Raw genomic sequence first — 14,340 nt, forward strand, 5'->3', positions numbered from 1 at the left:
CTGGGATGGAGCCCCGCGTTGGGCTCCCTGCTCAGAGGAGGTCTGCTTCTCCCTCTCCCTCTACCTGTTGCTCCCCTTGCTTGTGCTTACTTTCTCTGTCTCTCTTTGTAAAAAAAAAAAAAAAAAAAAAAAAAAAGGCAACAATATTAAACCTAGAGCCCAATGCTGTTCCCTGATATACTCCTGATTTACAGAAAGGTCGTGTAAAGAAACTCAGAGCCCACCGCCACCCCACACCTGCTCCCCACAGCAACCCATGGGGCCCAGAGGACAAGAGAAGATGCACGTACTGTGAAAATCTTTTATTACTGTCTCTTGTGGCAAAATAACATTTTGTACAAATAAGTCACCTAGTTTACTCTGGACACAAAGACGATACAAACTGGAATGAAGATCTTAGGTGAAGGGGAAAGAGGAGGAAGGACAGATCCGGTCATTGATGTTTCTTATATTCTGTGAAAAATAGATTTACAGGGGAAAAAAATAGACTTTCACAACTTCAATGACTTTACATGATCCTTTGTAAAACAAGGGGTTAAATCCGCCTCCACCAGACCCTTCTTGGGGCGCAGATGTTCTGTGCCATGGAATGTGAAGAACAATGAGCCAATGAGCCAAGACAAGAGGAGTAGGCGCTCACAGCAGGGACCGCAGCAGCCTCTGCAGCAGGAATGCTCGGGCCGGCAAGGAATCCATGCTGTGGTTCTGGAGACAGACTATCTCCAGTCCCCAGACCTCACTGCCATCATGGTGACAAGAGCCACCAAAACAAAGTGACTTGACAGAGAAAAAAGAGTACCCTGGCAGCCTCCTGGGGATGGCAGGACACACTAAGGCAAGACTCCCCTAACTTGTCTGTTACACACAGCCTATTATCCAGCCCAGAAACCAATTCCACTTCAACTGGAAAAATAGGTTGATGATTTCCCATCACTGCCATTTCAAGAATCACCAGTCTACAGTTAGCCCCACCTTCCCTAAATCACTGCCCCTGCTGGAGCACCAGACGGCCCGAAGGCTGGAGGTGTCTTCCCGGAGTACTGCAGGCCCCCGAATGCTGCTTTCTCTGCAAGGTACCGCTGAGCTAACACGTAAGGACAGGATGGCCTTCTTTAGCCCACAACTACTTTTATTGGTTACTTCTTCTGTCTGCTCTTTAGGACAAAATGAAATCAACAGGGATCTTCTTTGGAGAAGCAAGAAGGGCATCACAGCCCAAAGGCTCCACAGGAAAAGAGAGATACTCTTCCTGGAGATTCCAAGGCAGAGGGACAGGAGCAGGATGGCGGAAGAAGAGGTGCAGGCACCTGGCCTCGTGGCACCGGGAGGGCCTACCAGGCTGCTGGAACACGTCCCTCCAGAAGCTGCCCTCTAGGAGCTGCCGCTCAGATGCCAGCTCTGAACAGGAGGCACGGTCTCCCGTGTAGGTCACTTTTTCCCTTCCCCCTGTAGCATCCCCAGACAACTACTCTCAACAGGCCCAATTCCTTACTAACATGGCCTCAACTTCTTACTCACATGGATTCAACTTCTGACTGCTTCAGCTACTTTCAGAGAAAGGAGGACTTCCAAGTCTCTCCCCAGGTCAGGTCCAAAGCCTGAATTCCAAACTCACCCTGGTTAACATCCCAGAGTAGTGATGCTTCTCGAGATTTCTTGAATAATGAGACACAAGAACCCAGACTACCAGGTACAGAATACCAGACAGACCTTGTGGACCCAAGGGCATATCCCTGTCCTTCTGGGCAGAGAGGGAGCGCACGGCCTCAAGACGGTCTCCAGGGAGACCAAAGCAAGCTAATGGGGAGGATACAGCACTGCGCAAGCCGGAATGCCTGCCTCCCCTGCCCTCCCCGTGGCAAAGACGAACACCGCATGTAAGAGATGGCCCACTAGTCCATAAGACGTGGTCTGCCCTGGGACACATTTCTAAGACACACGCTATTGAGCAGAGCTCTGGACAGCTCCGGAAACCACATCCTAGATAATTAAATGTCAAAGAGTAGCAAATCTCCCAATGAGGCTACTGTCCCACAGAGAGGGGGTGACTCTGAAGCTCAGTAAGCACAGACAAATCGGCTAGAGGAGCCACAGGGAGACCCAGGGAAGGAGGCAATACTGATGTGCATCCACAGACGGGGAGGGAGGGAGGACAATGCAGCTCTTCCCAGCAACTCGCGGGGCAGAGTCATGGTAAGGCACCTGGATTTGTAGTTGACTCCAGTTCTGAGAGTCACCCGGTTTGGCGATGAGGAACGCATACGCAGGGTGCCTGGTCCCTTCCCTCCCTCAGTGGCTGGACCCAGTGCCAGCACACAGGGGGAAGGGTTTTCCCAGAGAGAGAGCCGCCAGCACCTGGCACAGCTCAGACTCTGGCCGGGACACAGCACTGGGCCCAGGTTCAAGGCCACTCACACTCTAGAATCCAAAGAGGAAGCAACACTGGTTAGCGAATGCACGGGAGGCTCCTGCGGCCGAGCGCCGGCCCTTCTATCCTGGGCCCCGTGTGGCCTTTGTCCCCAGCACCTTGGGAGACTGCTCCCCTTCAGCTACGCTGATGCTTCACAGGAACTAGGACCACACGCGCGGGCCCTTCCTATCAATGCAAAGCCCCGGCCACAGCAAAAATCTTATCAGAGGGTCAGCCCCCAGTCAACCGGGAGGCGCGGAGGCAGTAAGAGGCTATCCAGGGTCGGTCTGAGGACAAAAGCAGCCCACGTGGATGTATGTGCGAGGAAGGTCTTCTGAGAACTCCTTCTGAGAGACCTCGGGCTACTTCGTCCACCCTTTCCAAACACCTGAACGCATTCCCGGCTAGCAGTAGAAAGGATCAGAATCTGCGTTACTGAGGTCTGACCTGTCAGGATGGTCCCAGAAATTACTTCAGGAGAATGGCAGACAGGAAAATCCTCCTAAATAAGAAATCTATGGAGTTTCAGAGGCAAATCCGCATCGCAAGCCAATCCTGCAGGCTCTCCTGTGTAGGGAAAATCAAATCCCTCCTTTAAGCAGCTGCTGGTCTGTAACTATCCCGGGCCCCAACATGAGCCAGATTAGCCCCAGGAGCCTCTTTAATACTATCAGAAGTCTAACCACACATCACATATGCTGGGAACACCATGGTCCTCTTATGAAACCTCCCCAAAAGAAGATTGGGGAAAAAACCAAAACACAAAATACAAGGCCTACTGTGGCCTCAAGAGATCCTACTGTTCTAAGAGCATAAAACCGACGGTCTGTTTCAGGAGATACTCGGAAGTTAGAGCCAGGACAAGCAGAGCAAACTCATCTGTCCTCCAAGATGGGCAACAGGAAGGCATGGCCAGGCTGAAACCTCGGCGTGTCCCTAGGAGGGCTGGTAGAGGATCCTGGAAGTCCGACAGAGAAGCAGGCCTCGCCACAACACAGACCTTTCAGTTTGGCGGCCCTAGCGGCCCCCGGCGTCCCCACTCTAGGCGCCCCTCCACCACCCCCTTTCTTTCCAGTTGCTGTAGAACTACTCACAAGCTGAGGTCAGACTGCGCTGACAGCGGCACTGTGAGAGGAGGAAGCGCCTAGAAAAGGCCTGGTTTCAGCTTCTCACCGAGCTCAGGATCCTACAGAGAAGCCGCTGAGCCGCGAGGTGGCCAGAGCCTCCTCACCCCGACGCAGCTACACCACAGAGACCTAGGCTCACCAGCACAACCAGCAGGCGGCTAGGACAACAGGAAAACAAACTGCCTTTCTTCTCTGGACTCCAGGAGACTGACCCTAATTCTTTACTCTAGTACCTCTGTGACCTACGGGGCAGGGAAAAGGGAAGAAAAAATACTGGGGAAGAAAACACAGCACTGCTTGGCACCTCTCTTGAGCGCAGGAAACTACCACCCCAGCCCTGGCTTCCTGGGACCAGGCTCCAGACGTTGTGTTGAGGAACAGCAGGTTCAACCACCTCCGTGTGCCAGGACCTTGGGCCACAGCAAAGCACCTCCTTGTCTGCTCCTGCAGCGGTCACTGGCCTCCATTATAGGCATAGTCGGCCTTGTTGTGCATTATCAGCTTGTTGTCGACAAAGTAGAAGCTGTCAGAGCGGGTCTCATAGGGGTTTTCAATCATCAGACGAACTGCAAGTCAGAGAAAGGGAAACGGCAAAGACACATGTGTGAGTCCGCCCCCTGGGCTAGGTGGGAAAAACCACAGTAATAATTCATAAGCCGGCCTTCCAGAACGTGAGTATACTCTGCCAGAATTATGGGGTCAGAACAGAGGGGGGCGGGCTTGGAGAGCTGCAGAGAGCCACAGAGGCCACCCAATGAAACACGATACCCACCTCAACATAAGGATGCAAGCAACCCGGATGTGGCACTCCCGGGGCATCTCCAGCCCTTCATCAGAACCCCAGGGAAACAGGATCGCCCTTTTGCCAACATGGACCACGGAAGACTGTTTACTCAGTACTTTGGTCTGTCCCCCACCTCTAGACATTCTGGTCCAAATTCCAAAAGCTGTGCCTCACGGGGCCCTCTTCCCAGGGGCTCTACTGACAACCAAAGGAAGCCTAGGTGTGCATGAGTGCAGGGGCACCACGGGCGAGGAGCCTTTCACAGGCATGGCTTGGGGTACTAAATCGCAAACACTCCCTCAAAAGACCTGCTTGTCTTGGGATCCAAATTTAAATCTTCTGTTTGCTCAGGCAACTGCCCAAACCTCTTCAGGCATAATAGAGAGTCAGGACAATGAACAGTCACTACCTCTGATCATTCCAAGTTAATGATCACGTGCTATTCTGGTTCCTCTGGAGGAAACACGCTTGTTTACCACAGTTCTCAAAAGATGAAACAGATTTTTAAAGTCCTTTGAACCCATTCAGGCTGAAGTTATTTGGTTTATATCCAGATTATTGACCTCCACACTTTTTCAGCATATTTAGTTTCAAGAAGAAAAGTCCTACTGCCTTGGGTAAAACCTGGAAACACTATACATGATCCTTTCTTGCAAGCTGTCTACATCTCCTGGCCCAGTGTGGGCAGCAGGTCAGGTGCAGTGATAAACAGCCGGCCCCACGTCGGCAATCCTTCTTTTACCTGGAAACAGCACCGTCAGTGTGAGTGGAGAATATTCTGGTTCTCGGAATGTAACCGTTTTAAGGATCTGGGATTCTGGGAAAACCAGTCTGTGTATGTAGATCCTTCCCTACAACTCAGCCATACTCCCCCCACTATTCACAGGATCCCGCTCACATTCTCACTGTTCTGCAGCCATTTTCGCTGGTTACCAACGAGAACGCTAAGAGAGCTCCACCAGTCACAGGAATTACAAAGACTGCTCTTTCTCTCCACGAGTCCACCTCTTACCTCTCTTCAGCTTCTCCCTCTGGTGCCTCCCCAGTTTTTCCCCCCCAGAACTACAGGATTACTCTTCCTAAGACACGGCTCCCATCCGGCCACTCCTGCTGCTCCAAAGTCCATAATAATTCCCCATTTCCTGCAAATCTATTCTGACAGCGGAGGATGAGGAAGCCCTCTGATTCTAGTTAGCGCCCAGCTTCATTTCTCCCTCTGACTAAGGAGAAAGGAGAGGGCAAACAAAGAGTGCCGGGCAGGAGCCAATGAAGAGAACACAGTGAAAAACCAGAGGCTTGGAGAGGTGCTCCAGCCAACCCTAGGCCCGGGGATGGTCAGGGGCCTCCCCCTCCTCTCCCTCAGTCACCCCCTTTCCTGCAGCAGGCACCTAAAGCAAACAGCCTCCATTATTTTTTTTTTTTTCCCACAGACAGTTCTTTTGATTCAGTGAATAATGTTTTCCCCTTTGGGGGCACGTGTAAATGGATTTCCAACTGGTTTTTTTTTTTTTAATTTTTTATTAACATGTAATATATTATTAGCCCCAGGGGTACAGGTCTGTGAATCATCAGGCTTACACACTTCAGAGCACTCACCATAGCACATACCTTCCCCAATGTTCATCACCTCAACCCCCTCTCCCTACCGACCTCCCCTAGCAACCCTCAGTTTGTTTTGTGAGATTAAGAGTCTCTTATGGTTTGTCTCCCTCCCGATCCCATCTTGTTTCATTTTTTCCTTCCCTACTCCCCCAAACCCCCCACATTGCCTTTCAAATTCCTCATATCAGGGAGATCATATGGTAACTGTCTTTCTCTCATTGACTTATTTCGCTCAGCATAATACCCTCTAGTTCCATCCACGTCGTTGCAAACGACAGCCTGCATTATTAAAACCTCGATGCTCCCATACAGGCAGAGCTTGAAACCCTAGACAGGAGTGCTAGGGAATGAGAAGCCTGAGGTCAAATGCCTAGAGAGGCTTCTTGTCACCACCTCCCTCCTCTGCCAAATGAGGACATTGGACCAGACAGGACTCCAAGGTTTGTTCCTTCCAGCCCTAAGAATCTAGAATGGTACAGAAATCAAGGAATACATACTGACATCCTCCGAAAGCTGGGGAAACTCATAGATATGTTCACAAGTGTTCCTACTGCTGGGGATGCAGAAGCCGAAATCAAAGTCAAAGTTTTTCAGCAAGTGTTCCCGGAAATAGTGCCGCTCGATCATCCGGAAGTTTGACACAGGTTTGTCTCCCACTGTGAACTCCACTCTGCAAAATAAAACTTTGTGAGCCCCGCTTGGCCTCCCCCCTCCTCCCTTCTCTAAGGCCAATCAAGACCCCAACCGAGAACATTCTTTGTGGACAAGCAAGTGTTCTCCCCTCCAGAAATACAGGTACTCACGTCGCCCCAACTGTCCGGAGGCGGAGAAAGGCTGGTGTGAACTGATAGCGGACAAACCGTCCTGCGCTGATATCCACATCTCCACCTTCGTCGTCCTCCTCCTCCTCTTGGTCTGAAAGAGCATACACCGTCTTGAGTGTACGGTCTGGGCACCACTGGTCCCAACAGCGCAACCAATGGACGGTACTAACACCCACAGCAGGACGGCCAATACTGACTGCGCCTTTGCTACAGACCAGTCCTTGTGCTCATCACTTCCTGGGATCCTCAGAGCAACCCTGTGCGGTGTCATCATCATCTCCATGTTACCGATCAGGACGCAGAAGCTCAGAGACATTAAGTCACATGTCCATAGTCCCCCAAATAGTAACTGGAGGAAGCAGGGATTTGAACCCAGGGACTCGAAGCTTGTTCTCAAACACTAAACTATTCTTACCTTTTACGTAGCTTAGGGGCCTGGGCCACATCCTAAGGCAGTCGGCCTAAAATACAAGCCAGGGGCTAAGCCCCTGGCATGGTGGACAGCATACAGATAGGTCTGCTGGTGACGAGGGGCAGTGCTAGCTGCCAACCAGAAGAATGAGACTACAAAGGTTGAAACTCATCAAAAGGCCAATTCAAAGAATGCAAAAATTTCTGACAGGCAGCAAAGACAACCCCTAGAAATACTCTTGTTATTTAAGTGGAAGAAACTGGCCTCCAGACTTGGGCTATCATAATGCGTACTCCAGGCCGTGCCAGGTCCAACACTGACCACCTGGGAAACAGCGAGGCTGATGGGCAATGGACCAAAGTGCAGGACCGGAATGAGGGTGACTTTAGTCCATTCCGGAACCCAGAAAGTGGAAGTCCTGTAAAATGAGCCAGAGAACCATTCTAATGTGAAAAACAAGGCAGTTCCCACTAGTAGTCATCTAGTGTCCAGTGTCCAGGTATAGGCTGAACGTGGGTGCAACTTATCTCTCTTTTAGTCCCACACATCTCCGCCTATGACAACCCCAAGAGCATATGGGCAACACTGAGCAGAGGTTCAGCGCCAGCCCCTGGAGAGTCCTCGTTCCAACAATGTGGTTCAGAGAGAATCAGACCAAATCTTCTCAGGGATTCAAACTCCTCAGAACGAGTGCAGCAGGAGGTTACGATTCGGTGGGAGCATACCAAATCAAGTGAATCAAGTTCTTAAAGGTAAAGACTGGAAAAGTTGAAAATCAAGGATCTGCAGCTGACCTTCTTGAGACAGTTCAATTTTGTACTGAAATGACTACTACAGGCCCCGTCTAATCCGAGTCTACACACCTGAAGCGGCCCTGGGGTCTCTGAAACATCCGAAGTGCTGGGATGTGTCACCCAGGGATGTGAACGCCACATCACCAGAATGAAGCTGGCTGGCCCTGGTTCTCCCAGCACCAGCTAAGGCCCCACCAGCTGGAGCTGTGGGGTGCCTCGGTCAGCTCTAGATTACGAGTGCATAAAGGATGCCGGATGGGGCTGGGGCCACAGCCTTGGCTGTACAATGAACCTGAGCTGAGACCTTCTCAGGAAAGCCTTTCGACCCACGCAGGATACTAATACCTGCCTCACCAAACTTACAGGCTCTTTCTGAGCAGCAAATCAGATGAGAAGAGCTTCACAAAAAAAATTATTAATACAGACTTCGGTGAATCTGTGCTGGTGTTCTAACAACGAACGCCAGAGGGTGCTGCATCTCTGGTGATGAGCTCCAAGACAGACATGAGGTCCCCAGGCCAGGAATGAGTCACCCGGGGCTGCATCACAAGCACTGGAAGCATCTATTCAAAGCTAACTTAAGGACTCCCAAGTAGTTCATAGGTCTGGGCTTTTTATTCATCAAGAAAATGGTGAAGATTAAAACCCAAACTAGTACTTACAGGGAAATAGGAGAAAGTGATGGAGAAGACGGGGAGCCTGGCCTGGGACTCGCAACATCACCCTTCCAGCATCCCTAGGAACCAAGGTTCAGGGGAATCTTTCCTCATTCTACTTTAATTCCAACGTTTCCTTTCCTAAGTGGAGGCAACATGGTAAGATGAACAAGCACAGGACCTTAGGAAAGTCACTTGGAAATTCTGGGCCTCAGTTTCCTTATCTGTAAAATGGGAAAAATAGCTCCTCCCAGAAATGGGAGGATTAGAGAACCCGATGCAAACAGAAACACGTGTACAACCAGCAGAGGGTACATACTCAACAAACACGAGCCCCTCAGTGCTCCTGATCAGCAGGGCTGACAGGCCAGGCTTCAGGAGGAGGCCCGGCAGTGGACATGCTGGATCCAAGCCGCCGGGCGCAACAGTTCCCACAGATAGAAGCCGAGAGCCTCGGAGACATTCTCGGGGGCAGGGGGACAATACTAAGGCCTACCTGAAACACAGGGTTTGGCGATCTCAAAGAGCACTGTCCCTGTCTCCAAGTCTCGAATTTTGAAACGAGTGAAATCAATACTGTAGATGTTATCTTCGGGTTTACATAAATAATCTGAAAATAAGAGACAAACGCTGTTAAATAACCCTCCAAAACTACCATTTCCTTCTTTCTTAAGTTTTGAAGCAAACTCAGGGTTTTCTTCTTACACAATTCACTTAAAATACACCCCAAAACTTTCTCTTATGTTATTAGCAAAAGTTGTGTGACGAAGAGTAAGGGGACTGAAGAAAGAAAAAAAGAGCATGGATTTGGATGAAAGGTTATCATTACACTTTTAGAGACAGGGAAGTTTAAGGGGCTTCCTTTGGAAACACCTCCAAAAATGGCCTACAAAGCTTCCATGATCTATTAACTTGATGTCACAACAGCACAGAATTTTTTTACAAATCCATTTTAAAACATTTATGCTGATCTAATGGCCAATATAGTGCCTGTCTGCCTGCCAGCCGTGAGTATCGCACAGCAGATATCAGCAAAGCTTTCTATAAAGGGCCACATCATAAATAATTTAGACCTTGGGGCCACACCGTCTCGGTCAAAAGTACTCAACTCTGTCACTGCAGCAAAACGCAGTTGCAGACAACCTGCAAATAAATGAGTATGGCTGTAGTCCAATAAAACTATTTACAGACGCTGAAATATAAATTGCATATAACCACGTGTGCTGAGATCTTTTTTCCCCTCTACTATTTAAAAATGTAAAAACCATTCTTAGCCTGTAGACTGCACAAAATCAGGCGGTGGACCCTACCTACACGGGTGACAGGGCAGATCTGCTGGGAGGGCACTGGGCCAAAGTGCAGTGGAGCCCGTGACAACCTGAGCAGCTTATCAATATGGTACCCGTCATGGGAAACTTCCCTGATCTCTTTCTATGACAACTGCTGATAGCATCTTCTCCACAACTCATTTGAGCACTTTTTCTTACATCGTCTGCTAAGCCGCTGATTATCTGTAAATCCTAAAAAGACTGAGATGGGTTCTGCATCTTTCGAGGGTATTCAATAAATGACTTGTTGAATGGAACAGACATGAACAAAATCCAGAGTCACCGAGCTCTGACCTGTGGCTTTCTCCAGTAGGCTTCTGGGGTGAGTCTGAGTGAAAGCACCAATCCCAGGCTCCTACACCTGAGCGCCCACAGAGAATGCCGGTTAGGGCCAGGCATTAGAATGGCCCAGTTCACCCTTGGTATCAGGAGAAAACAGGAGGCTGGAATGCTGAGGTGCTGAGCACTTCCGGACCTTCAGAGCCCCAAATGAAAACGGGGACAGAATAGAAGTAGCGTTTTCACAATGTTTCAATAAACTGATTAGCAAGACCTTCTAAAGATATACTCAGGCATGCAAAGGACAGGCCAAATCACAGGAGCGGCCACCAGCTCCCTGAGGTACACCAGAGCCCCCCCCCCCCCCCCCCCCCCGCTCCCCGACAGCTAAAGCAAGCTGGGTCTGACCAGGGAGGGGAGAAATGGCAGCAAGGAAAACGGCGGCAAGTCAGGGTTGGCTTGGGAGAGAACACGAATAGGGAGGAGAGCCAAGACAGGGGGTGGGCAATGTATTTCTTCCCAGTCTTCCTTATTAGCAATGAAACCCTGTGGGATGGTTGCATTTTAGGCAAGAAATGCACTTCCTAAACCCTGACACGTTCTTAATTTACTAGAACAGGAGTTCTAGTAAGTTCTAGGAGTCACATTTTGGACTGGGTACATAAACTGAAACTTTATTATGTATTTTCTAATGTGGCAGTTTTCAATTTGCATGAAATGCCATGGCAATATGTTTGAGGAAGGAAAGGCCCCCCCTGCACACAGCGGGGCAAGGCTTGGGACCAAAGGAGTAAGGGGGCCAAGGAAGGCTGGAGAGGGGCCTGTCAGGGGACGGGGTGGAGGGAAAGGCAGGTAGAGGTCTGGGCGGGCAGAGACTGCACGGGCTGGGAGTGGGCAGGCTGAGGGAGCCTGGCTGAGCAGGAAGTTCACTGGTACCTGTGGGTCTCCCAGGACGAGGGGGCAGCGGTCCCACTTAACCAGGTTCGGGAGGTGCCGGTTAAGCTAAGGGGGCTCCCTACCCAAAGGGACCCAGCTTAGGAGAACTGCCCGGCCTGGAGGCCCAGCTGGGGCCCGCCCATGAGGAGCCTGGCGTGGCCGGACACAGGGGAGCGCGGTCAAGCTCAAGGCGAACCTTTCCAACCAAGTCTGGGTAAGAGTGGGGAGCACAGAGCTGGCCCGGCTGAGAGCCGGGCGACGCGGCCTGACCGGCTGAGGGGGCCTGGGTGGTCCCCCCGGGCCGGTCAGGTGGCGAGCGGCCGGCTCCGCTGAAGACAAGGGTCCGGGGCCCGGTGCGAGGGTAGGGCGCGGTCGGGCCGGCACTCACTCTCGGTGACCCGGCTGAGGCGAAGGACATGCTCGGGCCGGATGGTGTCGAGGGCCAACAGCTCCTGCTCCGTGACCGCCGCCCCGATGCCGTCCTCTGCCGCGTGGTGGGGCGCCTGCCGCCGCGCCTTGAGTCGGTTCAGGACGCCGCCGCCAGCCTTCTTCTTCTCTTCCTTGCCCGCCACCAGCCGTCCAGACCCAGCCGCCGACCCCGCGGCCGCAGCCTTCGGGTTCGATCCGCTCATCTCTCCGCCGCCAAGATGGCCGCCGCCTCCGCCGCGCCGTAACTATGGAGAGCGGGGGCGGGGCCCCGAGTGGCACCTGGGGGCGGGGCGGGGGCGGGGGCAGGCCCTGCCGGCAGGGGCCAGCAGCCTCCTCGGCCCGCTCGGTCCCCGCCAGGTGTGAGCCCTAGTGGCCGGGGGTGCCAACCCATCAGACTCCATCAGGCCCCCCAAGACCACCCCAAATGTCTTTAAAATATTTCATACAGTCAAATGACTTTCTGTCATGTAAACTAGACAAGGCAACTTTTTTTTTTTTTAAGATTTTATTTATTTGACCGAGAGAGATCACAAGTAGGCAGAGAGACAGGCAGAGAGAAAGGGGGAGGCAGGCTCCCTGCTGAGCAGAGAACCTGATGTGGGGCTCGATCCCAGGACCCTGGGATCATGACCTGAGCCAAAGGCAGAGGCTTAACCACTGAGCCCCCCAGGCACCCCTAGACAAGGCATCTTGAGGAAATGTTTTCTGATCTTCAGCACAGAAGTTAAAACAAGTGCTTGCTACACCACCGCGGCTTCCCAATTAGATTACCATTTCTAAATCCTACTGGGTCAAGATTTGAGCTAGACATCAGGCTAGACTACAAGAAATATGAGAATATGAACCAGGGCTGGGATTAGGTCCACCTTATTCACTATTGTATTCTGGCTGTAGAGTTCATGTCCGACACAGTTGGTGCTCAACAGGACTGAATGAGTGAGTGAAGGAATGTCCCGCTATGAAGGAGCTACCCCTTTGTCGGGGGAGACTGTGAAGTACACAATTTATTATGCGGACACTCCTCTTGACCAGCCCAGCATGAATGAACTAGAAGACGAGCCAGACTGCTAACTGCTCTGACAGAGGTACAGCAATGGTGCAGAACGCACAGGAGTGGTCTGGCCCAGTGGAAGAGGCTTCACAGAGGTAACATCTGCACAGAACCCTGGAAGTTAATCACAGTTTCACTAAGTGGAGGAGGTGGACCAGGGGGTTGGACAGGCGGGTGAGGGTGGGTTCAGGCTGCCCTCTCACACCCCAAGTGGCTCCTTCTCTAGGGACTCTGGGTCAACAATCTTGTGTGTTAGAGACCTGGGTCCAAATGTTGTACTGCATCTGCTAGGTCAGATATCACCTCTCAGCCAGACTGATCAGAGTGAAACTCCACCCCTTTCCCTGAGATCAGCTTCAAGACTTGGTTTATGCCGGGCCTCGCTAAGTCCCTCTCACTTTATGTAAGGGGCTTGGGAGGGGCTGACAGGCCTAGCCTGGTTCCTGGACAAAATCCAAACCTGACTCTACCCAGGGCTGCCCAGCCTGGTGGAACAGTGTGTGGCCAAGTTCCTATCTAAATGCTGCCCTATCTTGGAGAGATTACCACTGGGTGGCATTTACCAAACCATTCAGGAAAAATTTATTTCTTTATTTATAAAGATTTTATTTATTTGAGAGAATGAGAGATAACGAGCAGGGCGAGGGGTAGAGGGAGAAGCAGACTCCCCGCTGAACAGGAGCCCCATGCAGACTCAATCCCAGGACCCTGTGATCATGACCAGAGCCAAAGGCAGACCCTTAACTGAATGAGCCGCCCAGGAGCCCATTTCAGGAAAATTTTAATAGATGTGTACAAAGAATTAAAGTCCTTCCCTTCGCAAACAATCCTTTTTAAACCACTAATCAGTGAGTGGTTACTTAAGAATTTCCAGAACTTCTAATATGCTACTTAATTGTGAAACACTAGGAGGGAGGCTCAGCTTGCAGCCATTTCCCACACTCACTTGCTCACTGAAACTTTGTTCTCAGAACACTAGGACTAGTTACCTGGATCCCCGCTTTCATTTCTAGGGATGATAACAAATATATTACCCCCCCTTACCTGCAACTTCAGATACTTTAGCACAAAGATGTTTACCACAGAGCCACATGTAACACTGAAAAATTACGATAAATTACAGTTGCATCCATTCATGTTATGCAGCTGTTAAAAAGAATGAGATCCATCTATGCCAATATAGAGAGCTTAAAGATATATTAAGGAGGGGGTGACAAGGCACAGAATCCCATTTGTTTAAAATAAAAAGGACCTGGATATACAGATTTATATTTGTAACTGCAAAGGAAAAATTCTGGAAATGCACTAAAGTGTTAACCGGGTCCCTCTGAGGAGGAGAGCATTTGAGGGAACTAAAATGGGAATGTATTCACTTTTGACACGAGAGCTACTTATGTTCTGTTTTATCACAGCAGGCTCGTATATTAAAAAAATATCTTAGGATCTCTGGAAGAAAATGCTAAGCCAAAGTAGCCTTATCTTCTCAAAATTTAAAAGCAACTTAACACTTGATCACTTCTTTTTTGTTCAAAAGAAAGTTAAATAAAAAGTGCCATATGGGGTGCCTGGGTGGCTCAGTCGTTAGGCGTCTTCCTTCGGCCTGGGTCAAGTCCTGGGATCAAGCCCCGAATCGGGCTCCCTGCTCAGCGGGAAGGAGGAAGGGGAAGCCTGCTTCTCCCTCTCCTGCTCCCCTTGCTTGTGTTCCCTC

At 50.8% G+C, this 14,340-nt stretch overlaps 1 protein-coding gene across 1 annotated transcript; it reads right to left on the reverse strand.

The window, feature by feature from the left end:
• Positions 1-287: 287 nt before the first annotated feature.
• Positions 288-11,804, reverse strand: UNC119B (unc-119 lipid binding chaperone B). The gene is made up of 5 exons (XM_046025584.1): positions 11,541-11,804; positions 9,106-9,219; positions 6,727-6,838; positions 6,421-6,593; positions 288-4,103 (listed from the first exon to the last, which is right to left on the reverse strand). Exons 1-5 carry the CDS (start codon positions 11,782-11,784, stop codon positions 3,991-3,993), a joined length of 756 nt encoding a protein of 251 aa, XP_045881540.1. The 5' UTR covers positions 11,785-11,804; the 3' UTR covers positions 288-3,990.
• Between the last annotated feature and the right edge of the window lie 2,536 nt (positions 11,805-14,340).

The sequence above is a fragment of the Meles meles genome, chromosome 12, assembly GCF_922984935.1.
Source record: "Meles meles chromosome 12, mMelMel3.1 paternal haplotype, whole genome shotgun sequence".
Classification (NCBI taxonomy): domain Eukaryota; kingdom Metazoa; phylum Chordata; class Mammalia; order Carnivora; family Mustelidae; genus Meles; species Meles meles.

Coding starts and splice junctions, on each gene's coding strand:
- UNC119B (XM_046025584.1), bottom strand. CDS start 11,784: ATGAGCGGATCGAACCCGAAGGCTGCGGCCGCGGGGTCGGCGGCTGGG. Junction 9,220..11,540: donor CCTCAGCCGGGTCACCGAGA/GTGAGTGCCGGC, acceptor TCTTATTTTCAG/ATTATTTATGTAAACCCGAA. Junction 4,104..6,420: donor CCAGCTTTCGGAGGATGTCA/GTATGTATTCCT, acceptor TCTGACTTGCAG/TTCGTCTGATGATTGAAAAC.